Source organism: Cylas formicarius, unplaced genomic scaffold (genome assembly GCF_029955315.1).
Source record: "Cylas formicarius isolate icCylForm1 unplaced genomic scaffold, icCylForm1.1 PGA_scaffold_1__22_contigs__length_36826433, whole genome shotgun sequence".
In the NCBI taxonomy this organism is placed as follows: Eukaryota; Metazoa; Arthropoda; class Insecta; order Coleoptera; family Brentidae; genus Cylas; species Cylas formicarius.
In genome coordinates, this window is record NW_026844264.1 from 27,242,100 (window position 1) to 27,268,812 (window position 26,713).

The following is a 26,713-nucleotide window of genomic DNA, read 5'->3' on the forward strand; positions in this document are numbered from 1 at the left end:
AAAAGATATCGGATATCGGTGTTCGGATCGAACTAACAATTTTTTTTCAATTAAATGGAAATCATTATCAAAAATTTCTGCTTTGGTTTTCCAGAATTGACAATTTTTGTTTACCATGACGAGTGCTCAGCAACTATGTTTCGTTCTCTTAACTTAATAAAAAGCCTGTTGTACGATTGTGTTGTAGTAAGAACACTTCGCTCCCTTAAGTTAAATTAAATTAATCCCAGGCCCGACTGGAATCGTCATTATTAAAATCTTGTTGTGGTCAGAAAAACCTTTTCCTGGCGGTGGATTACTGAACCTCCAACCATAACTTTGTGAACTTTATGAAGAAATTTAGACACGCTATTCGTAAACTCAGGCTACTTATATATTTTCAGGATTTTTCAGATTTATTTGTAAATCAATAATTCATTGTATATTTTCCAAAGAAGAATATAGCTATTGAGGCTACCAAATTTGAATAACAGCGACATTTACTTATTTGGCTGGAGATGTGCGTTATTTAAATATTTAGGGAACAAATTTTGGTTTTCCCACGACGAAGGTAAAAACGGCATCAATGATGCTGACTTAAAATTCTTATAAATATTTAATAGATACGAAATATTTCAAAAAGAAGTGGTGTTGAGAAATCCGCTTAAACTTTTAAGAAGGAATCAGTCGATTCAGTTCGGAAACTTTGAAAGTTATTACTCCGATAATTTCTAGGGAAAAACTTTTCTCGCTCTTTACACTTGCAAAAAATTTTGAGGTTCCAACTATACATCGAGCGAGTTTATACTTATACGAGGTCACTAACGCAAAGCGGTTTGTTAAAAGTTTACCTGGTAGCTGCGTAGGAGCAAATTTTAATTCTTGGAAGTGATAGTAGCTCCAACTTATATTACTTTAAGTTATACGAGCTTTATATTTATTATTTTATTAATTTGTTATGAATTTTAGTTAATTTCCAAATTTTTAATGTTAAATAATTTAGAATTCATTTAATATTTTGTGATGGCCCAGTATATCAATTATAAATAAACATATACGAATTCAAAAATTATAATTTTCGCTAAATTATCAAAAATTATTATAAATTAACAGAATTATTCGGTTGCCAAATCCTTTCTTGGCTGCAATTTTTATAGTTATAGTTATAGTTATATAGTTATAGGTATGGGCTTTACAAAGTATAATCACTATTTATTGCAAATATGAAGAAATATAAGATTTATAAGAGAAACGTTACCTTACTTTTTTGCGCATATCTGGACCATCCTGTATATATTAAAATTGCCTGGGAAAATTGATAGAATTTTAAAAAAATTTTAGATATGGTATTTATTTTTTTGGGAGTCCACTTACGCCTTCATACATTCTTCACTTCATTAAAGTTCAAGCCAAGTTGGCCAAATGAAGTTTAACTTCAGGAATGGATAAAATATATAGGATGCCAAATTTCAAAACTTGAAGGTCCATTCCTATCAAACTAATCATAAATAGTCTAATCTTTATTGAAAAATTTAAATTCTTGCACAACATTTTTGCTTAATTCCAATACAAACTAATAAGCTTACATACTTATATTTCAAAGGACGAAGTATAGCTTAAGATCTTCATCTCAGCTACCCAGCATTAACCATTTTTCGAATATTATAGTACTAATATAGTAAGAAGCTTTATTTATAAATGTACTAAACTTCAGTATCCGTAGAATAATCATTTATTTACAATCTGGATTCCTCCTGAGTCGGATCTTGCTCAATCGAACTTCCTGCAAATTCAATGATATTTTAGACCGATAGCTTAATGCATTGTCCTCCTCCCAAAGAAAACAAGTCCGAAAGTTTTTATACCTTGCCACTCTGGCCCTTCCTTATATTTATAATATTTCTAACCACATATTAAAAGTTCTTAAGGAATTTAATGGTAAAACTAGATTCACCACCCGTCCAAAAATCTCTCAGCATCTTCGATCCATCAAAGATTCAGCATTCCAGCTTTCATTCCAGCACCCATGCGCATGTGGCAAAGAATATCGGCTAGGCTAACAGAACATGAAAGGGCCTTAAAACTACGACAAATAAATTCATCAACAATTGCCTCGCACAGTTATGAAACTTGATATAAAATGTTATTTGACCAAACTAAAATTTTTGCAAAGAACAATCAGATAATCCGTAAACGGATCAGGCAGTTGTTCCGATTTCTTTTGTAATCTCGTTTTATCAGCCACAGATAAGAATGGATAGATAGATAGATACTAAATTATATAATTTTTTAGTATTATACCCAACGATTCAAATTTCAGCGTAACGAATGAACTATTAAATTTAGCAAGTGTTGCACCAAAATGACGAGTAACCCTAAAAAGCAGGCTTTCAAAGCAGTAAGATTATAAAAGATCTAGAATCAGTTATTTATTGTGCTAAACTTAATTGAAATCGGCGATGCCCGATGGCGCAAATATCATTTAACTGGTTAATATGCAATACACAATGTTCTAATTGATTATTAAATACACCCATTCATACCATTCATCACCGATCGAGCCTGAAACACTTTATATGCAAATCGAAATGTACTTTGAATGCTTTTCGAAATGTCGATTAATTCGAAATGTCTAAAATTATCTAGAGCGTTACAACCCCCCTAAATGAACAGTTTATTCGTGATTACGACTCCAATATCAGAAACGATGCCTACAAAAAATTGCAAAACCGTCTCAATTATCGGCAAAAATGGATTTAACTGGCATGTTCCTGTAGGTTTTATTGATGTTTTCGCGCAATAATTCAACATTTAATTTGTTCGGAACTTTTGTTTATTTTGCTGCTCCAAATTACCCAAACTGTACCTATTCGTTCATAACGACCGCAATTTTTAATGGGTCAATTAATCCGTTTAATTTATAGCTCGGAACGAATGTTTTATATGTAGGTATTTTATTTTGTGACATTATGAATAATAATTCTGATAAAATTGAATTTCATTTCCTGTAAAATTTGATAAATCCTGTCGCTTAACGTGTCCCCAAATTTTATGATATATTTGGTCAATTACAAATAAATAAAACAGGTCATACAAAACCGTAAAGATTTGGTACGTGCCACCACCCGAACCGTCATTAACTTGTGAATTCCTAATTTGTGAACATGGAGTTGCATCACGGTCCGTTGAAGTGCCATGGAAAAACAAAAAGGCACGAAGCTTTACGCAAACCCATTATTAATTAATAATTAATACAGATGTTTTTGTATGTATCAAGCGCTTTTTTGTTCGGCAGCCCTTTTCTACCCCTTTTAGCCAATTTTATATTATTCACGTCAAAGGATGTATGTCCATTTGGTAGTCACTGGCTGCATGAAGAACTGTTGGCTTCTTCAGAGCTTAATTAAAACTGGCTCACATTTTACTCTGTACCTGCTTCTATATTGTTTTAGGGGGGCAGAGCTAAATGTCTCGGATGCCTAATTCCCATATTGGTGAAAGGTAAACACCTAAGTCGCGATTGAGATTGTATGGTTGCTTATAGATTTCTATAGATTCTCGGATTTTTCGTTGTTAGAAGAATTGGTACTTGCAAGAATTTTGGTTTTATCGAATAACAAACTAGATGAAAAAATCTGTCACCCCTAATATAATAGTCAAATTTTTGAACGAACGTCTTTAACAGTTATGGGTTCTGTATTATCACCATCCTGTATTATCATCATCCATTCAAAACCAAAATTATGGAAACGCTACGTCGATGACACTTTTGTTATTTGATTTCATGGTTAAGAATCCCTACAAGACATACGTTTTGAATTTTTGATATTCTTATCATTAGAAAATCACACCTAACATTGGGCCTTGGTGCTTAGAGAAAAAATCATCCGTTATCAACTCTTTTGTTTAGATAGCAGTAAAAGTATTTCAGCCTGAGCAGCTTACCTCTGCCCTTCTCTCTAACAATTTTCATATTAAAGATAATTAAAGAGTGCAAAAGTAATCACACACTGACCATATCAAAATTTCTTAATAAATATAACGTCAAAACCAGATTTACCACTTATCCAAAAATCTCTCAACATCTTCGATCCGTCAAAGACAAAATCCCATTTTAGATGCCAGGACAAAAAATGTCCACTAGGCTTAAAGAACATGAAAAAACCTTAAGACTAAGACAAATAAACTCATCAGCAGCTACCGAACACAATTACGAAACTGGACATAAACAATTATTCGATAAAACTAAAATTATTGCACGTAATCAATTCTTCTACCAACGAAAAATCCTAGAATCTATAGAATTATACAATCTTAAGCGCTACTCATTGGAATCACTCATCCGACACGATGTTTATGTCCCTCATTTAGTTCTGCCCCCCTCAAACAATATTTAAGCAGGTACAGAGTAAAATGGGAGCCAGTTTCAGTTAAGCTCAGAAGAAATCAACAGGATGATTGGCGAAACGTTAGCAAGTTCGACTCAACAACAACCTACGCAGAAGAAATCCAGTAGTGTAGCTAAATGCAGATTGGAACAGTGAGTTTTATTTATATACTTTTGTCATACTCTGTCGCCTACTTATTAGTATTATACCAAATTTCTTTATGCACTTTTCATTGTTTTTCTTATTTTTCCATTATTTTATTACTATATTATTAAGGAGAAGTAGATGTAGGTGCAGTTGGAATTGGTTTCACCAAAAGCATATGAAATGAAATATAAATAAAATCGAATAGGAATATTTAATAGTCCCTACATACAGATATATAATCTTATTTTTAGGTGGATGTGCCAAAGTTAACAAATCTCAACCTAGATATTTAGTGAAGTGTTAAATATGTGGAAGTGAGATAATTACGATAATTTTCTGCTAAATTAAAGCGATATCAAAAGTACATAATATAGCAGATGACGTCAAGGTTAACTGAAACTGTCGCCTCCAAACGCTTGAACATTTTAAAGAATCCTTTTTTCCTCAAAGACGTTTTCGCAAATAGTAGGTAAATGAGCTCATTTGGTTTTGCAATTTTCTCACAAAGTTTCACCCACAGGAACAATAGGACCGAACAATAACACCGTTTAGGATTTAAAGAAAGCAATTTCCCACAGCTTTAGTTCAATCGTTTTTATAAAGTATATACAGTATACAACAATGTGCCTAATCGTGTGTAAGCCCCAAATGTAAATTCGTGAAAAATAAATTATAAAAGACATCGTATGGGCGTTATGACTCTTTACCCACATTTTCTGCTTGTATATTATTTGTTTGTTTGAAGTAATCTTAAAATAATATATCTCAATTGTTTTAGGTTGTGAACACCTTTTTCTTCTATTATTTTCGTGACTGCACTTTGATCCAATTTATCATTCAATCAGTCTCATTTTTGGAGTCTTATAATTGATACGAAACAATTTATTTTATTTTCTGCAAATAATCCTTATTATTATATTTTTCTAACTTTATATATGTCTGGTTTATTAGAATTGTTGTTTTTCTTGTTCCTCGCGTTTTCTAAACATCGCGAAATTTTACAAAGCTGGTTTTCCTCCAAGCATAAAAAGAAACTCTAAAAATGTATAGCAAGTTAATTATACCCGCAGATGGGATCAAATAGCAACCTTAGTGCAACATTGCCCTCGAAATGTTGGCCCTCGTCGCCAAATTCCGTCAGGCAACAAATATTAGGTCAGATATTGTGAACAATGAGACCCCGTTAGTCTCGGCGTAAACTAAACACTGTATTGCTCTTGACCAACTTCCTTTGGATGTACAATTCCGCGAGTCAACATTTTGGCCGATCCAATACAAGATTAATTAATTGCATTACAAGTTACTGCAATATCATGTTTTGATATACGATCCGGTAAACTGTCGCTGTTTACGGCAGACATCGAGGATTGCTTTTAACAGCGGGTAATGCGTCCCGATATTGTGCAGTGTATATTATTCATGTCGCTCCGAAACTTTGACAATTGGATTGTGGAAGTGTAAGAGCACCGTTGATTCTTGTAACCCTCAGCGAAACTGTTAATTGTCGCTTAGGACTTTTTATTTAGTCTGTTGTCGTAGAAATTGTATTATCCTTGCTCCCTTGTTTTTGTTTAATAGCAATATAGTTATTTCAAAAAATTAAATAATTTTAAAATAGCTTAAAATTAGCCACACCCACTACGTGACTCTTGTATTACTTGGAGTGTAAAGATTACTCATCCGTTAGAAAAAATATTAGATTAAAAGAGAGATTAAGACAATTCATTTTATTTATAAATAAACCACTACAAGTCATCGTAATTCATTGCAAATACTCGGAACTCCTCAAATTACCGCAAATCAACAAACCGATTGTTCTCTTGGAATAATGCGGAAAAAAGGAAACATACAAAAAATATCCATAACATTTTTTTCTATTCTTCTTTCTCTTAAGAAGCAGAAAGTATTTTATTTTAATTACTTAGAATAATATTCTCCTAATTGAATTAATAATATATTTCAATCCCCACTCTACAATAGACATGGATCAAATTTTGCAAAATAATATATGAATTCCTTAGTCTCGGTATTAAATTATGCCAGTATTTGTGTATTACCCTTGCCTTGACTAAGAATCGATTGCAACAGATTCAAGTGTGTTGTACGTTTATTTTCTGGCTTAGAAAACATGACAGAACGTGCCACTGGTTGGTTAGTTGGTTCCGAACTGAAAATATTTGACTATCTTCTGTTTATTCGTCGGATCTTAGATCACTTTGCGATAACTGGATATCGAAATCACCGCGATATACGAAAATTTAACAATTTCTCGATACCTCGTTATTGATTAACCTTATTTCACAGTAACTTTATAATGCTATTGTAATGTATAATAATATGTAAATTAAAATTTCAAAATTTAACCCTAAACAGCTTTCCCTTCCTCGTCGCTCTTTGCCTGCGGCTCAGTCATGTGCTCTAATACCTTTCTCCTTTTAATTAATTACTAATAAAATTTTAACTCTATATTGTTAACCTCGATTGTTTTTAAAATTCCCGTGTTTTTTTCGTAATTTCTATCTATAGTAAGATGCCAAAACGTTCCAATAAAAAATTTAAATAAATAAAATAAATCTAGGGAACGTCAAGAAGCCAAATTTTGGTAGAGAACGTAACAAAAGACGTTACCATGAGATTTATCAAATATACTATTATTTTTAAATAATTAGCACTATTTATGGGATAGTTCTAGCAAAGCTTACTAAATTAAGTAGAGAAATCATTTCAATAATTTGCGTAAGTATATACCCCAAATTTGACATTTAAATAAAGAATATTTTAATTCCGAAATGAAGAAAATATTTAAAAAAATTAAAAATTGACTGACAAAGAATACAGCTTATTCCCAAGTCTGGGAAACAAACCGTTACTAGTCTTTAGAGTGACTACTGGGCAGACTCCCTCACTTATATATTAAACATTTTAGTTTTCCCGCAATATTAGCCTGAATATCCAAATAAACTCTTAATAAAATCTTAATTCAGGATCTATTATTTTTCTCTTTAAAATGTACAAAATATTTAAAATCAAGAAATATAGACAGCAGAGGTCAAACAAAAACCATCAGTAACTGCGTAATGGTTTACCGATTTAGGACTTACACTGAGAAGAGCAAATCAACTTTTGGCTTATTAGTTCCACTGGAGTACCATGGCTATGTAACCATTACATTTTTACAACTTTACAAAATTTAGTGAAACGGCGAGCCTACGCAGTTCTACGTAAAGAATTCAACATCAAACTTCCTAACATTCCCTAGCAGATTGCCCGGAACAGAAGCATCGAGAAAGAAAGAAAGAGTGATAATTATTTTTAAACCTTAATCGAGGGCCAAAGCTCCAAAATTCCTAAATTTATTACAGCGAACGCCAGACAATTCGTAACGTTTTTTTTTTTCTTATCGTCATTCAATTTCATTTGACCTTTGAAACACTTCATTAACAAGCTTATTGCCATTTTGGAGGCAAGCGAAGTTCGACTCTTTATTGGGGTTCCAATTCAATTAGCAAGACCTTATAAAACACATTTATTTGATTACAACATGAATTTACTTTAAGTGTCCAAACCCAAAACGTGTCGAGAGAAAGAGAGACATTGGCGCGACCTACTCGTAAAAGAACAAGATACATTAAAAAATGTATACTAAGTTTATAAACATTCTCCATAGATATTCCATAGGAAATGTCTCCCGACTAATACAACAACAGCTAAAGGGAGGTCTAGAAAAAATAAATAATATTGGTTAAAATACCTGTTGAAAACACATTGAAAATTGTTTAAGATATCATGGATTTCAAACCATTACTCAAATGTAAAAAGCTAATAAGCCAAAGAAAAGGAAAAAATAAATAGAACAATTTCTTGCGGTTGTTTTATTTCGGTCAGGGTGCTTCTAACAGGATAAGCACCAATATTTTACGCTTGTAACGACATGACAACCATGAAAACGAGACATTTTTAAGTAGCAAGGTTTGAGAGGGTTCGTTAGCACGTAAGTATCTCGTTATGCTATGAAAAAGAATGTTTTATTGCACTAGAAAGCGTTCGTATCCGTTGTGAAACAGACACTAACGCGTCACGAAAGTACTCGGCCTGTATAGGTGATTTTAGAAATACACATCTCTATGAATAAATGAGTCAACATTTTAATTTTCCTCAAGTCTATTGTAAAAAACGCGTAGCGAAATTGAAGTGATTAAATTTCCTGTAATTACGATTTACCGGATGCAATCTACAAAGCAGAAAAATACAATCGCTTTGGCTCTTTATTGCATTTTGAAAGCTACGTTCAACGGCATATTGAAATTTCTACAACTTTAATTTATATCAATCTGTTACGAAATTAAAAATAAATTGACGCTGGTACTAACTAAACTAATTATTTAATGAGTGAGATTAATATTTTGCTTGCGACTTACAGATTTCTTAATAACCGTTTTAAGATAACAAATAAATTTTAATGAATTACAATGGCTTTTGTATGCACCATGTTCATTTCAGTTCATTATCCAAACAAATGCATCCAAGTGTTTCACAAAGAGACACTTTGCTGATAAACGATGATTGAAGAAGGAAATCTGTGACAGTTAGGATTAGTCTTAAAAGCACTCGATGTAGATTAAGATCATTAAATACTTTTAAATAAACTAGATCGTGCTTTGCCGAACAAACAATTAGTCAGCAGGCTTGTCCTTAGGACTGCCGACTCCACCTGTACCTCTGCTCAGTAGGGTTTGCGCCTACGAGTAACGTGGAGTAGGTTTCAAAAGTCAAGACACCCGTTGTTATATATTACCCAAGTAAATAAATAATTCTAGGCGTTTAGTCAAATCCATACATCTCCACTTTCTAATTTGAATCTAAATATCATTACTTCAATATTTTTGGTAATCACCCATCTCCCATTCGTTCAACATGGCTATGTCATAGAAGCTACCTTCGCTGTTCCCGCACAATAATTGTTTGGTTAACCTGCATAATCTTCCTGATCGACACGATTAATAGGATATACAGAAATACCCCGGCCAGAAAGAGTACTGGCAGAACTGCTAAAAACTGGTGCTCGTAAATTAACTACATTCCTGAATGAGCTGATGATACGATATGTAGTCGTCGAACCAATCCCAGTCACATGAAAATAAGCATGAATAACACCAGTCAATAAAAAGGGAAAGGGAGGTGACTGCTTCAACTATAGATGCATATCGATCACAAGCAAAATGAGAAGACGATATGGATTAGTTCTTCGCAATATAGTTGAGAATACTCTCCACATAATATAGAAGTCAGGTTTTCGAAGTGATCAATCATAAATAAAAAAGAGATGCAACAAACATTTACTTTTCGTAGATATTATAAAAGTCTATGGACGTTGACAAGTCCTCAATTGCTCGATCCCTTAAAATTCATTAGATTAAGTAGGAGCCATATTAAGCAGATATTAGACTCTGGCATATGTGCAAAACATTGCATAAAAATTCTTTCTAATGTTCCACATGATTTTTATTTCTTAGAAAGACTGCTTGTCTGCACGACCAAGGCAGTTTGTGGGATTGCTACGCGTCAGAACCCCCTTCTAGTGTTTCAATAATTACTACAATAACAATGATAAAAGCAACATATAAAGAGGAAACCGCCTTAGAGACGAAATTAGGTTAAAATCCTATTACGAATCTACCCCCAGTCACCACACAACTTGGCCAGGAAGTGGGAAATGAATATTATAAGTTATTTCAATTAACCTTGTCTCTCTTTGTGTTCCACGTTTGATTATATTCATATCAATACTTAACTATATGGGCTGTTGTAAACATTGTTTTTGCGGTGTGGTCTACAATTAATTTGGCTTTCGCAGATGAAAATGTTTTAAACAAATTTCCGGTTGCAAAATCGATTATTAATTTCCATCGGTTATAAATGGTCTCATAGTAATAGTGGTCTCAGTATTACTAATGACACAAAAACAAGAAACCAAAGTATAGTTGCCTAGAACTAGACAATTGATACTGCATTACGTAAAAATATCCTTTCTATTCCACATTACGTGGAAAATCCAATGACCTATTTATAATTCTAAGACACATTTCGCCGATAATTGAAGCCTAATGTTCAAAAATATATTTAATTGATATACGATTCAATTTTGTCAATGGCATAGTCCTTGTTTAATATTTCTTGAAAATAAATTGATCTACTATAATGAAAAAACCTCATTGGTCTCATTAGATTAAATAGTTCGCGAAAACGTGAAGGTCGTAAATCCTAATCCCAGTTCTCCTTATCTAGCATACGACCCATTGCTTGTTTTTACCAGGTATCGCAAGTGCCACTGAAAAGACAACTTTATTGCCTTTGTTAATATTCGGTGGTTAAAGTTCTATATAAATTATAATTAATACTTTTGTACTAAACAGAAATGCTAAATTTGATAACGCAGCACCTCCCGATTATTTTTCCCATTTTGGGGGCCACAAATTCCGAGTTCCTCTAATTAAACGGAATCGATATCATAAAGTAATTAAAAGTCCACTCCGCGTTGGACTTCGAGCACATATATCACGTTAAATGAAAATTAAATTTTATTTAACCTTACCTTTAATTTGTATCTGAGACACGACCCCGCTCAACCGAACTAAATTTAATTCCACGAATCATTAACGAAAAGTTTAAAGACATGGAATGGAGTTAAAATGGCCACGGAAATTGATTCCGATAAACTTTTTTCCTTCTGCGTTGATATGGTGATATCGATAAAGATACGGTTTACGTTCATCCTAAATTGCTATTTCGGCGTTATCTAAACTGAGATCTGAGGTGGGATCACACGTCACATAGAATTCAGCCTTAGTTTTCTGCAGTCCACAGTCGTATTTTTTTGGTGTTTGCTCCGCAAGGCATTATTGAATACAAAAACTCCCTCTATCTAACTACACTTGGTTGTACCTTTCATTACTGGCGATATCCTAATGTAGTCCAAAGGTATACCATTGAAATGTTTCTAGTCCTACGTGCTCTTACTTTCTTGGCCCCCAGGTTTCCGACCAACGGAGAGAAAAAACAAAAACTGTGGGAAATGATTTTACGTTTTTTAAACATTTACCATTTTTCCCATATGAATATCCGAATTAAAACATTTCCAGGAAAATTTTGATCGACGAATGTAATTCTTTTTCTTTTTGATAGTGCTGATTTACAGAATTATTCAGTTTGATCACAGCATCTTTTTTAAATATAATTTATTCAAACAAACTTGAAACTAAACAAAAATTAATTTCTTTGGCCTAAATTTCAAAATCAAACTAATTCTCTTTATTCAAACTGAACTTCCAATTTGAAAGGGCCGTTTTTTGTTGTTAATTGTTAGCAGCATTGTGTTAACGGTCAATGCAGTTTTGTGAATGGATTTTGATATCGAACAAGAGATCATCGGTTTTCGTCAGCACATAATTTACAGTGATAAAGCGCATTTTAATATCAAACTTCTTACTTCTTGCTACTGCAAGTACAAGAAATGCATCCTCGAAGAGTTGGACGGTTTAGTATGGGATTTGGAGTAGAGAGACGGAAGAAATAGATTAAGAATTTTTGGTTACGCGTGGGAGATTTCCGACCAATTTATCTCGTTGCGATCATCGATGGATCATATGACTTGACTCCACGTGACCTTTTTTATGGGCATGAAAGTCAACGAGCCCTTGACCAAATCGATGTGAATGTGTCTAATCAGGTTGTGGTGAATTTCGTGAAGTAAGGGAGAATATTGTGTTTACAGTTGAAACCTCAAAATCTTCTAAAGCAAATCCCTTTGAAATTCGGCGGTTGAATTTAAACTATTTGTATGCCACCTTGTATAATATTGTCTAAATAATAAATAAAATTACCTTTTATAAGTGTTTTCGGTATTTTATCAAGAAAGTTATGGAACAGATTTTCATGCGTTAAATTAAAGGCTTAACTCTCCATCGCCTCAAACTGAACTTCGCCAAAAGAGGGTTTTCATTTATTATATATAAACTTTATAATGACATACAAACTTTACTAAAAGATGATCTGCATCCTAACAGTTTTAAAGAAACTTTTATTATTAAGCGAGTAATTATCGCTAGCTAATAGTCGTTATTTCCTGCTCTTTGTCTTTGTTTGTCTTTTCTCTTCTCCATTAAGTAATTTCTGGATAAGATATAATCTGAGTGGATTTGCTGTTCGATGTTATTGTACGGGTCGAACTTGGAGGTTCTTCATTGTTTTAGGGAGCTTTTTTAGGTTGAAATTGCATTATAAAATGAGTATGTGTTTTAAGTTTGCTTATATATTGCTTGCAATTATAGATCTAAAGGACTAATTCTGGTTGCTCCCTAAAAGGCAATCTGATTAAGGCGATCTTCATAACCAATTGTTGTAATCGAACCATTATTTATTATTGTTACAAAGGACATCCGCCATAGAAAGGTAATTAATTTAAACTTGCTTATTTTAAGTTTTACTATATTTTAAAGTTGAATGGTGGTTCACTATTCAACTCTGCTATAGAAATATTATTTTCATTGTAGAAGAAAGTTGTTCTGTGAGACTCTGTTCTCGTTAAAATTTTTGAGCGCTCCCCGTTCTTGACCACATGAAATATACATAGAACAATTCATATGTAGAGAAACTCTGGTGTATCAGACAAACAATTTAGAGTTGCTTTTGTCCGTTTCTTTAGTTAAGTTAGTTAGAAAATGTTCTTTTACAGGTGTCTTCAGCTTGAAAAATGTGACTCTTTCGATTGAGCCAAGCGTGGTACAATATCGAAACACATCTAAACTACGTTGTACATACGACCTTGAAGGGGATGCGTTGTATACTGTTAAATGGTATAGAGGAAGTCTCGAATTTTATAGATACACACCGTCGGAAAAGGAGAGGGATAAAAGGAAACAAGCATTTCCTTTTAAGGGAGTCACTATAGACGTAAGTATGAAACAGAAATAGAATGAAACAAACATCAGTTCTACAGTAAACGTCAGTAAGAGGGAAAGTGCCGCTTTTTCCTTTAAGTTGTTTAAGTTTTTGTCATTTTGCTAGTTTGCCAAATCAAAAAAATTATTTTGCCATGCTAGTATATTATGGTAAAACTACAAAATTAGGCATGAGTAAAAGTCCTACCAATATTCACAAAACTATGCTAAGTAATTAAAGTGTGATGCACTGACCAACATCGATACTGATATTGATGGTTGTTATCAGATCATACCGCTCTTATCATTTTTAAATAGAAAATAATGACAAAAAATTTACATTGGATGTTCAAAATCCTTATCGCCCATCTCCCAACATTTTTGTGTACGCTTGAACACCTTTTTATGAATATCGTATATATTGTAATGTTCATCTGAACGATCTTCAACTTTCTACTATGACTATATGGTTCAGGAGAGCGCCAAAAGTTCGAATATGAATATTCTGAAGAAAAACATTTTGCAGGATATAAGCAGGTTCTTTTTCTGCTCTATTTGACATTATATCACTAATTTTGAATAACTTACATATTTTACCTTCTGTTTTCTGTTTACAAGATAATAAGAAGCGTTTAATCAAAAAAACGTCATGTGCATTTCTGTATAAATCAATGAGCGGTCGTGATTAAAGAAAAACGTTTTTTATGGTTATAGACCTAAAACGGATATGGAAAGGCACTAGCACTAGCTAAGTTTTATAGCGAATAGGCTAGTTACACCTTCTGGACTGAAGATATCAACAGTTCCTATAAAAATATCTAGCACAAGGATAAGCATCCTATAAACCGTTTCCACCCTATTTAGTCGACAAGACTTTCGCCAACAGAGACATGTACCTCCCCGCTTTTATTAATAGCGTTAACGTAACTTCGTTGAGTCTGAAAGTCATTTCGACGTACCGGTAAGATGTTAACGACACTTTATTATGCAAATTTTCGACGGTAGGAATTGTTTTAAAATTTAATTTTCTTGCAAGTGTTCGTCGTGAAATGATAAGTGGATTTTCTGTGTGGGGTTAGCGGTTTCGACAATAACAAAACGGAATGGAGCTCTCAAATTAGATTGAGTTCTAGACTGATAACGCGTTTCAAGACGGAGTCCGCTAGATCTAGAAATTATGTAAAAGAAAACTTTGTGAATTTAGCACTATGAAATTTAAAATTTCAGCGTGACACAAAATTCAAAACCGGCTTAGGATGGTCACCACATCAAACACTGCCTCTACAGTAGGAATATCATAAAAGTGAACTCAAATCGATTTGACTTTTATATCAACTAAATTATGAAATATACGCAGCTAATCAGTCCTACCAGGAACTTCGTCGATCTGTTATCAGAAAACTGCAATTACTACAAATTTTAACATTTAAGATTCTACTAATATACCATACCAGTCTCAATAATTCTCATCAAAATCTTCTTATAAACAGAACCCTTGGCATTGGAGCATTTTAATCCACTCCAATTCTCACAACAATTATTTTGATATAATTTATAGGTTTTAGCTGATAGGAAGATATAGAGATAAAGATATAGATAGATAGATATAGAAGATATAAAACTAAAAACCCTATTGAAAAATCAAAATCGAATGCTCACGCAGATATAGAGACAGAGTTTTGCATATTCTATGGAAATTCAATTATTTAGAATGGAATCCTCTGTATAATATTTTTTATGTCGAAGTAAAAAATTAGCCAGCTTTCAAAAAATACCACAAATGATGTATGCGGACCAAAAAACATCTAAACTTCCGTTAAACGGAATATACCAATAAACTTTTCACGTCGCAGTTATCATAAGGTCTCAAACTAATATTACTATTTTTACCAAATTTACAACTAGTGATATTTAATTATGCTACCAGGCTTGGTTCTTACGGGATGTGAGCAATCCATAAGAAAGTGATAAATCATTATAAAACCAGTCCGTATAAGATTGCGAAAGAGATATCTGTATAAATGTAAATCTGTATACTGACCTCCAATTATAAATTTCAGTCAAGAAAAAATTGAAACATCCACACATAACTTTCCTTTTTTACTTGCAGACAATTTTCCTCATCATCAGATACAGGTCTATTAATATTAGTTCTGAAAAGCGACAAAAATTAAGAGACAAATATACACTAAATGATCAAACTAGAAATATATACCTGGAATTGTTCCTGATCCAAACTTTATCTATAAAGTTTACTAGTCCTTTCAGTTTTGAAAAAGAATAAGTATGATAAACCATCAATGGACAATTTGCGTTAATTTCGAAATGGTAAACTTGCTCCCTGGACAGCCGAGTGGCTAAACAAACAGTCCTTGTTCTTGGTGCTCTTGCGACAGCAGAGCTAAAAATGAGCAGTGGGTTAACAAAAATTGGAAAACAAAATCTGATCAAGTAATCTTTGATTTTCAATTAAAAAATATTACTTTTGCCTTTGCATATCAAGGTGGGACAGATGAAGCAACTTGTGAAAGCTTTAAATTAAAAAATTAAAGGCAAATTTTAGTATTATAGGTTGTAATATGAGTATAAAAGTTCACTACATTGAAAACCATCTAGATCGCCTTACAGAAAACTTAGGTGATTGCAGTGAAAGACAGAGAATGAAAAATTATATTAGAATATTAAAACCACGGACTACTGATCCAGCCTTCAGCGAGACTGCTCTAGTAAACACCATTCTAGAAAGTCCCATAAAAGAAAATGTTTAACTGGCAAGAGACAATTGAAAAATCGCAGGCACCAAAATATTTTTGGCCTGTGATATTTATATTAGCTGGCCAACACCAAATTAAATTTGTATTCAATGGTTCGCTACACAACAACTACATATCTAGATATTTCTGGAGAACCATCTTGATTGCTAAAGTCCCTCGAAAACGAATAATCGTAGTTGGTGTTTTTCAAATTTAAAAGTAAGAAATGGAACCAGCTTCACCAACTAGTACTAAATAAAAGCCTTCTCGGGTGTAGGCAGTATATCCAGGTAATTGGTCAACTAATCAAACACTGCACCAACCTGCATTCACAACAATATTGTTATAACAGACGAGACAATAAGTCATCAAAGGATTTCAAGTTTTATTTTCATTCCATTTCAGCAGCCTAATAAAGCAAAACAGATATCAAGTACAGATTCTTTTAATTTACAATTAAAATTTATATGAACAAAAGGGTTAAGTGCCGACCATCTTCAAAGTGACACTTAGAACACCCAAACCCCAAATATTCTTATCCGAATAGGGATCTCTAGAGACATTTAATCTTTAGTTTAGTTTTGTAAATCCATGCTTATTTTCAGGTAGATCGTTCTGATTCCACGCAAGTGACGCTCAACGACATCGACTTCGTCGTTTCCGGCGAATTCTGCTGCGAAGTTACGACCGAGGATTCGCACATTCACGCGTTGAACAACTGCAAATCGATGGTAGTCGTGCGTAAGTAAAACTTCGATTGTTAATTTTGGGGTCCAGACTTTGATGCAAGTTTAACTGCCTCGATTCATATTGTATGCATCCTTTCTGGTATTTGTGCTTCGGTTTATAATCCTAAAATAAAAAATTAAGGAAAGTGCCTATTTGAAATTAGATTAATTGTTTTACTTTTTACAAGACTTCTGGATTCCTCCTGAGTCGGTTTTTGTTGAGTCGAAATTGCTAACGTTTCGCCAATCATCCTGTTGGCTTCTTCAGAGCTTGACTGAAACTAGCACGCATTTTACTCTGCATCTGCTTATATATAAATTGGGGGGCGGGGAGCTAAATGAGAGGCATAAACACCATCTCGGATGACTGTTTCCCATATTGGTGACAGGTAAAGACCTCAGTCGCGGTTAAGATTGTTAGGTTGCTTATAGATTTCTATAGACTCTCAGATTGATTACATACAATAATTTCTACATTAAAGATATTACACTTCACCACAACTTATCAATAGCAATGAGGCCGAAAGCACTGTTGTCCTTTCTTACATTAAAAACATCACTGAAAGTATTTATGAACTGTATAGCTTTCTATTAAAGTTTTTAAAACTCAAAGTAATAAATTTGCGGGACGTAGAATAAAATTTGCGTAAAATTTCCGCCGTTTCCTACGGTCAAACTCATTTTCTTTTAGTAGCGCACTGAGACACAAAGATTTTAATTACAATTCACCGAAAAAAAAAACAATCCTTAAATTTAAACAATGGCAGAATAACTGCCAGCAGTGAAACTGTCCGTACCCAAAATTTTAACGAGTTTCTCTAATTCTTAATAAGGGAATCCACTGTGCAAAATGGGTCATTAATCTTTCAGAAAACTTAAACCTGCAGTCTAACTAACTTTTATTACTGTTTAACAAAGCTTCTCTAAAGAGAAAAGAATAAATCCGAAGAAGTTTCAGCAGTCGGTTGTCAACGGTTCGAGGTTCAAACGTCTTGAATTTTAAGAGTGAATTTAACTTTGGCGTTGATATTTGTTTTCAATTACTTCGTTCCGAATTCGCAGTGAGGAAAGTTGTTGTTGGATTGTTGAGAATCGCAAGTAATAAACCGAGTAGATTTAAACTAAATAACTAGATGGATCCTTTCGAGATCATTTCTATGAAGTTAAGACATCAAAAATCTTTTCGAGCAAATTCATTTATGGGTTCTGATTGCAGAATACAAGATTTTGGTCACATGAATCAAGAGTATGGGTAGAGTATTTTTCAAGATCTTTGACTCAAGTGACAGTAATAAAAGTACCCGTTGTTTCGACCACAAATACCCTTGATTATAGGTTAATACTAGTGAGAAAGTCAGACTCTGTTAATTGTAAGTATTTCTTTCTTGCGAAAGGTCTTCTTCTTCTAGTGTTCCATCATCTGGAGGAAGTGTAATCTTTCGACTTCTAACCCGTGCCTAAACCTTTTAGGGCTGATACGTCTATGGCCGAGAGCCTTAATTTGATTAAACAAGTCAGAAAAGTGTTAATTGATTTAAAAATGCATAATAATTCGACTCTGCGACTGGCACTCCTGGATATCATGTTGTTTAAAACATATGTTAAAACATTTCGAGAGTTCCGATGATGTCTTCTGTACGTAGTGGAAATTAAAAGTTGATGATCAGGCATTGTATCCAGGACCTTTAACTTTGATATTTTGGGACGCTAGGGTTTTCAGTTTGATAACATATAAAATGCTATTAAAACCCCTGAAAAACAAAAAAAAGTTATTTCAGTTTCACGAGTGTTCCATCGAAGTGAAGCTACAAAAATGAATTTTGAGCTTGCGATAAGTGCAAATCCCGGTCGTTTATCAAACGAACGGTCTTCAAATACGGTAAAGAAAATACAGTCCGAATTTAAAATATCGCAGTGTGTTCGCGCCAACCGCAAAACACACAAAGCGCTGACAATGTTTATTTTGTCGAAATTGATGTCGGGCGTAACGTATACACCCCGATAATGAAGTGGCATTTTGAGCTCTTTGAATTATTTTTGCAGTGCCTTCGTCTGTTTGGCTTGAAACGTCTTTCGAGTGAGGCTCAGTTTCGGCCTCTTTGCTTCGACGGATTATCCGGTTATTCGGGGTAGTAAGTTAAAACCTTTGAAGTGGTTGTCCTTCTTTTAAAATTAATTTAACGAGGCATTATCAAACGGGATGTGACAACTCAAGATGCTTCGTGAAGACAAAATTGGGACTTTTTGAAATCGATAGGATGGCGTTTGTTTTCTCCTATGTTGTCGTCATAGAAAATTGATGAGCACTACGAACCAAATTTCTGCTTTTAATAATAATTATATATATATATATATATATATATATATATATATATATATATATATATATATATATATATATATATATATATATATATATATATATATATATATATATATATATATATATATATATATATATATATATATATATATATATATATATATATATATATATATATATATATATATATATATATATATATATATGTATATGTAACACTCGAAGTGTTTTCGGAGCGGAGATTTTGGCGAAACGTCTGCAGGATTCCAGTCGGATGCAGGATTCCAGTCGGAGTTCAACGAGCGAACGGATGATATCCCGGAATATAGTGTCATCATATTTTTCCATCCGTGAATCAATACGTGAGAATATATATATATATATATATATATATATATATATATATATATATATATATATATATATATATATATATATATATATATATATATATATATATATATATATATATATATATATATATATATATATATATATATATATATATATATATATATATATATATATATATATATATATATATATATATTCATTCGCCTCTACAAATTGGGCCTATATTATGGTATAACTTCCAATATGAATTTTTATTTAGGGATCCAGCCGTCGAAAATTTGGAGAATCTTAATAAAGCGATGTGAGTTATGTCCGGTTGACGAAATAAACTTCGCCGACAGTAAAAATAACTCCATAATTGTACGTCTTTTGTAAATAAACTCCCTTTAAAATGAAAGTCTTGTTATTTCTGTGTCAAGCGCCCAGTTTTGTCTCGGTTTGCGTAATTATAATATACATTTCGTTCTGACGGAATTTTATGAATTTTCAACGGGAAAGAGGACGAAAGGATTAATTCGGATTTTAGACCTACCGCTTTTGCAGATATCCAGAAGTACATAACGAAAAGAAAGGTACAATAATTGGGAACGTAAATTTCGTGCGAAGGGTCCTTTTCGAATATCTTAAACTAATTAATCATTCGATTTACAGAATTGCCCGAGCATCCACCAGAAATAAGCGTAAGGGGAGAGCCCTTCGATTACGGCGATATTTTACGAGCCAACTGTTCGTCGTATCGGTCCAGACCTCCGGCCGACTTAACTTTGATACTAAATGGAATTACGGTAAGTTAAAATCCTTTGTCGGCACCATCGATTAAAATATTTTCTACGATCCTATTTTCCGTCGTTTCGCAGTTTAAAAAAATTGTTGCTTTTGGTCATGTTAAACAATTTTTTTAATTATCAATTACCATTATATTATTATTAGTCAACGCTCCGAAAATGCTTAATTTTCAAGATATGGGATGTCAATTATATTGTAATGGCTCTTTTATGATATAATTAATATTTGTTGTCCGATTTAATTGAGTCATTTTTAATGATAAAAGGCTTTTCCTTCAATCCAGTGTACTCACGGAAGGTATTCTAACGAATAGTACTTCCAAAGAAATGTATTTTTATTTACTTTGAACAAGCCACTAAACCTACAACTTTTTTGACTCCTGAGTATTATCCTAAACTTACGGCCTAAGAATTTTCGCTCAAACCATTTTTTTTTAATATGTAACACCCCGTATCTCAAGCATGTCTGAACCTAAGTTTATATGCACTTTTTTCTATTTTTTGACTCTCGAATTTGCAGCTATGCGTTGTTGCATGTTTTTTTTTAATTTCTTTTAAATTTCTGGTGGAGTTGAAGAAATAGAAAAAACCAAGAAATATTTCAACTACAGATTTAATAATATTTTTTATTAGTAATTAGTTATTAAAAACAAACATAAACCAGTGGTCGTTTATTTCATAGTTTGTAGGTAATTTTTCATAAAACTTCTGCAGGCATTGGAACCTGTAGCTACTACTTCTTCAACAACGAACAAGATGCCTGACTTCTTTACACAACGCCCTCATACATCAGTGATAATTACCGATAATTAGTAGAAGTATAATAAAGTATATCAGTGATGGTAATGATTAGTGATTAAAAAGACGTCTGGTTTTGAAGATAGAGAAATATATCTGAAGAAAGAAAAATAAGTTACATTTTAGCAGACATTTTCACTGTTGGATTTGTGATATACCAAGTGTCCTCCGACGATCCCACTATTCAGGATAGGTTAGATTTTGGCTGTTCGACGATATTATTATTTTAATTTGTGGTAAAATTTTACCAAAGATTTGTTTAAATTGCTTGTTTTTATATTTTTAGGTACTTTAAAGTATTATTTATTTCTCGCAACTTATATATTTTTTTTATTTTAAGGAGTAGAATTGATAAATAGAATATTTGAAAGGTTTTCTTCACTTACCTGCCTTAATTTATTAATTGAAACACAAATAATGGGAATGGTAATAAGTGGAAATTGGATGTAATTTAAATGCTATTTACTGGTAATTCTTGAAGTGATTTCTTACAGAAGTGTTGCACGATATGATATAATAGATATAATAATAGATTTAATAGATAATGATATAATAAAAGAACCAGAACTAGTATTGGTCTCCAAGCATTATGAGGAAAAAACTTATTTGATGTCCTCTCTTCTTTTGAGCTAATGGATTCAATCAAATATCAAATATTATATTGATTCAAACTTTATTGAACTTGCTTAACTTTCCTCTTCTTCTATGGCTTTGTTACTTTATACAACAAGCCGGCTGTGATTGATAAGTAAAGGTAATACCAATTGTACAATGTTATTATGCTGCTTGCGATATTGAATGTAAAACAAAATTAAAATAATTTACGTCCATAGAGAATACATTCTTCTGCTGTTTGCCTAAAATATTAAATAGTCAAAAAAAAGTTCCTCCAATCTGTTTGTGCAGCAAAACAAAAATTATTTTTTAAAGAGCACATAAGTTTTAAAATACCCAAAGTTACTTTTTTAGGAAGAATAATTTAACCGTGTTCCAAAGTAATGAATCCATAATATTTATGTCTTGGTTAAAAAGCTTTTGTTTCGAATTTTAGTAAATCCTTAATTAAGTTTGCAAATCGATCCATTGTCAGGTTAATCAAACTGAGCCTTTGGCGCTGAGGAAGCTCCGCCCAACCGATTATAGCGACCTGCAACTGGAGCTGAAGCTATCGGACCTGCATTTTCAAGAAGGCCAATTAAACCTGCAATGCGTGGCTCAAGTATCCTCAGTGTACCACGAAACAGTCGGGTTGGAATTACAAAGTGTCAGGCACCCTGTGCCAGAGAAAGGTATGAATTTTATTATCTGAAACGTAAATTGGGTAGTTTCGAAATTTATTCAAAGCAGCTGTGTGAAACTGAGGTATCGGGGTTTCAGAAAGTGTGCATTTTCATGTTGCAGTTTTTTCAAATATATTTTAAAAAACTCCCACAAAAATGGCAAATCTACTTAGCGGTTTACGAAACAGACGTAGGCAAACCCCACAAGAGGATTTCTTCAAAAACTCATTTAGGAGAAAATGATGCTCCACATTCATTCGATTTAATGACGAACGAAATTCCTTTTTCATTCTGAACCGGAGGCTGTAAGGCTTTCTTTTATTTTCAAAAGAAAAGAAAGCAATATATTATGCCGTTTCGGTGTAATGCCGATAGAAAATCTTGCGTTTGTTGTGTCCCGGTTGGCGATAAGCGAGAATCCGGAGTTGGCTGGTCAATGTACTTTAACTGATTGCCAAATAAATCGAAAAACAAAATGTTTAGATATACCGTCAATTAAATAACATTGTGGGGAATATAAATTGCCGGACTTGTGAAACTGATCAATAAAAATTGTGGACGTGCAAATTTTAATGCGGATTTCTGGACATTGGAGGCAAATATGCACATACCTTAAGAATATCGATAGAGACACCAACATACGCTTGTAAGAAATCTCTAAGAATAACGGCTACTTGTTTATTGTTTATTTTATGGAAAGAGCTTGTTAAATTGGCCTCTGTCTGTCTTCTCGGCATAAAACCGTGCTGGTGTCGATGTGGTACTTCTGTTATTTGAGAAAAGATGCATTTATACAAAATGGTTTCAAAAATTTTGCTTGGTGTGCAAATATTGCCACAAATCTATAATTATTAATTTCTGACCTTTTCCTACTTTTACGAATTCCATGCAATTGGGTATTCTTTGGATTTAAAAATAAGATTAAAAATTATTTTCAATGGTAGAAGCTGATAGATACACACTTTAAATAAAATAAACATTATATTATTGCTGAGTTCTATTTTATGAAAAGAATCATGAACCAAAAACCAATTATAATTTCCTAACTCAAACATTTAAGTTTGTTGTATGCGTTTTCGTACACCATTATAATGGAATTTAGGCCCACTAGACAAATAATGAAGAAATATTCCAATCAGCTGAAATAAACTCAGATTCTTTTGAAAAATTTAATTTTCAATAACTCTTCAATAAACACGTTATATTTCATATTTAAATAGTTCAAGCCAAGCATACACAAAATAAAACTTTTAATTGTAACCAACAGACAAAAAATAATATTGAAAATTGGTTAGGATTCAATTTACTCAGAAGTTAGTTGTTTATCTTTTGATAAACCAAACATTGCATTTTCTTTTAAACCAATATGAAAAAATAATTTTTAATGTTTAAGTTTTATTTTAACCCCTTTTACACCTAAAAATTTATGTCTTCAAATAAAAAGATATATTGATCCTTCGTTCTTGTTATGGAAAAAATCAGGTTTCCTCCTTGCTTAGGGTGGCAAATAAAAAGAAATGCGACTTCATTCCATACGTTTCTATAAAAAATTGTCTTCTAATCTAAGATTAAAGAAATGCATTTCGTTGACTTCTTGAATTTTAGTTTATCCACGGTAAAGGTTGCAAAGCTTATTATTTACTGAGGATGGAGAAAATGTTTAAACACACATTATAATATAATTGCTTGTTATTTAATATGCATCGATAAATCAATTTATTGGATATTCACGGAAGAGTAATAATTAATTAACATTATCCCTACATAATATACCCTACATAAATATGCAAAAGTTTATAGAAAGTTTTATTTTATGAATTATCCATACGTTGTTATCGCAACACAGTTGGCTTGTTCCCTTCCAAATAAATTCGATGAACTTGTATATCCAGCCGAATTCTAAAAGTTTTGAAGCAGAAGCCATTACAAAACATCCGTTTCCCAAATATTACTTTTATGGCTCCTAGTCTTTCACACAGATCATTTTAAAACAGCAACGAAAAAGCTTTGCCAAATCTCCATCGCCGACTATAAACAAGTTTTCTTTTACTCTATTTTAATACCTTTTCTCTCTTTTTATTGCAGTGAGTGCTCCGAACACGGCTAGCGCGGCTTCCACAGCAAGCAGTCAGACAATACCGCTGCGACTATTTTGTTTTACGATGCTTTGTTTTAATGCAGAGTCTGTTATTAAAATTTTAATAAAAACTCTGTAAAATTAATTGAAATCATTGTTTTATTTTATTCGGTTGAGGTTCCCGTAAGGCATAAATTTTTGTTTATAATTTCTGGTCTCCGTTTATTGCTTTTTAAATGCGTCGGAAATTAAAATGGTTATTTTATCTCTACCAAATCAGCATTACAGTTTCAGCCTTTTATTTAGTCCAAAAAGATTAATATTGAAAAGTTTAACTGTGCGTTTCACGGGAACAACTCGGAACGTTGCATTTTGCCATCGTCAAACAATCGGATTTTTATTCTGGTCGTTATTTCTGTGCCTCGGGATTTTATAAAAATGCCTTAATAAAAAAACATCGAGTTTCATGGACTTCGGATGTTTATTTATTTTATTTGAAGGACCTGACTTTTAATTCCACGATATGGAGCAGAATTGTTGTCCATTGGCCAATACAAAATTGTTTTGAATTGATTGAATGCTCGAAGCTAGTTTTTGAAATCAGCAAAATGGCTTTGGAGAAATACGGTGTTATTTCTTCGAAAACAAAGCAAAACAAATAATCCAAAATCCAACATGTACTGCGAGGCAGTTTGCTCTCAATTCTGCCATCAGCAAAAATGCCAGACTAAGCATTTAAGCAGATTGCTATTGCCACATTTATGATTACTGATTATTTTTTAAAATTGTTAACCCTCAAAATCTCCAGTACATTAATATCATAGTATTAAAGTTTTGGAACCTGAGTTCACTAAATTTTAAGTATAGTTGGCGCATTACCTTTCTGAAGTGACGTCATTTTTGGTTAGTGACAAATATCATTATCGTTTCTTTCTAACAGTCAATGTCGGTTTGAACGAGCTTCAAGTGCAACACAACATAGCCGTTCAACAATCATAAATATTAAGAAAAGAGGAATAAATAATAAACTCCAGAATATCTCAAAAGCAAAAAGAGGTAAAAAAATTTTCAGATTATTAATAGAATAAAATAAGAGATATCGTCTATTGCATGTATGCCAAAGATGTATTCATTACAAATTGCCTTAAAAAAACTGAAATAAATTAAGTAATAGAAAATACCTAATGGATTTACCTCACATCGTCGACGAAATAATCAATTTATATTCACAATAAATATCTCTCAATATGTCAAAAATCAAAACTTAGGAAAAGATGCTCATACCACCGCATTTATTGATGATATTTGGGTTCGCTTAAAAACAGCTGGCAGGATAACAAGTTTTAAAAAAACTAGCGAAGGGCGTCGATATATTATGCACACTGAATCAAACGCAAGATTTATTAAAGGGACCAATTTAATACTTCAAAGTGAAATATAAAGCGGAGATTATCATGACAATACGAATAAACAAAATTTTGAAAATTCTTCCTCCAAAAAGGTTGAGTGATGGACAAAGCAAGCCATTGTCAGTTTCGTACTATTGAAATGGTATGATATGAGTGTAAGAGGAAATATGACCAAAGGGACAAGGAAATACAATAGGAAGTTTAGGTCATGTGGGGAAAAAGCGATAAATGAAGTATCTTTAAAGCAATGGAAAAATTTGCAAGAAAATTTCATTTTGTGAATCTATATAATCATTTTGGACTAACTCTGGTTTCGCTTTCGAGCACCTCCAAAACTGGTTCGGTGTCAGAAAATTTTTAATTGACTGTATACTGTATACGCTTAGATTGCTAAAATATAAATAATATAAGAAATACGATGTTAGAAACCAATGTAACGTCATTCCAGAAAGGTAATATGCCAACTATAATATTTATTTTGTCGTCTTATTCCTTTTAATAGTTGGTTATTACCCTATTAATTTAATACTGCAAATTAAAGTATGGTATAACCTAAGTGTTTTTTTTAAATGTGATAAAAATTAATTCCTTCCCGCCACTTGTGCTTATGCGATTAAAACAGTTTTAATTTATTCTGCTGGCAGTAGTGTTTGAAAGAATTAGATAATTTGCTCAGTATAGGCAATACATGGTTATGACTGCTTTATTTATAAACTGCACTGACTGCAACCCATTTTACTTACTATGGATATGGAA

General features: G+C 32.6%; 1 protein-coding gene across 1 annotated transcript in view; it reads left to right on the top strand.

The window, feature by feature from the left end:
• The window catches only part of LOC132697148 (uncharacterized), a 43,372-nt gene that overhangs the window by 13,539 nt on the left and 3,120 nt on the right, over nt 1–26,713 (top strand). The window contains exons 2-6 of the mRNA XM_060662439.1: nt 13,246–13,463; nt 16,809–16,944; nt 20,260–20,393; nt 22,282–22,480; nt 24,557–24,676. Coding sequence (XP_060518422.1) covers nt 13,246–13,463; nt 16,809–16,944; nt 20,260–20,393; nt 22,282–22,480; nt 24,557–24,676 — 807 coding nt within the window. The remainder of the gene's footprint in view (nt 1–13,245; nt 13,464–16,808; nt 16,945–20,259; nt 20,394–22,281; nt 22,481–24,556; nt 24,677–26,713) is intronic.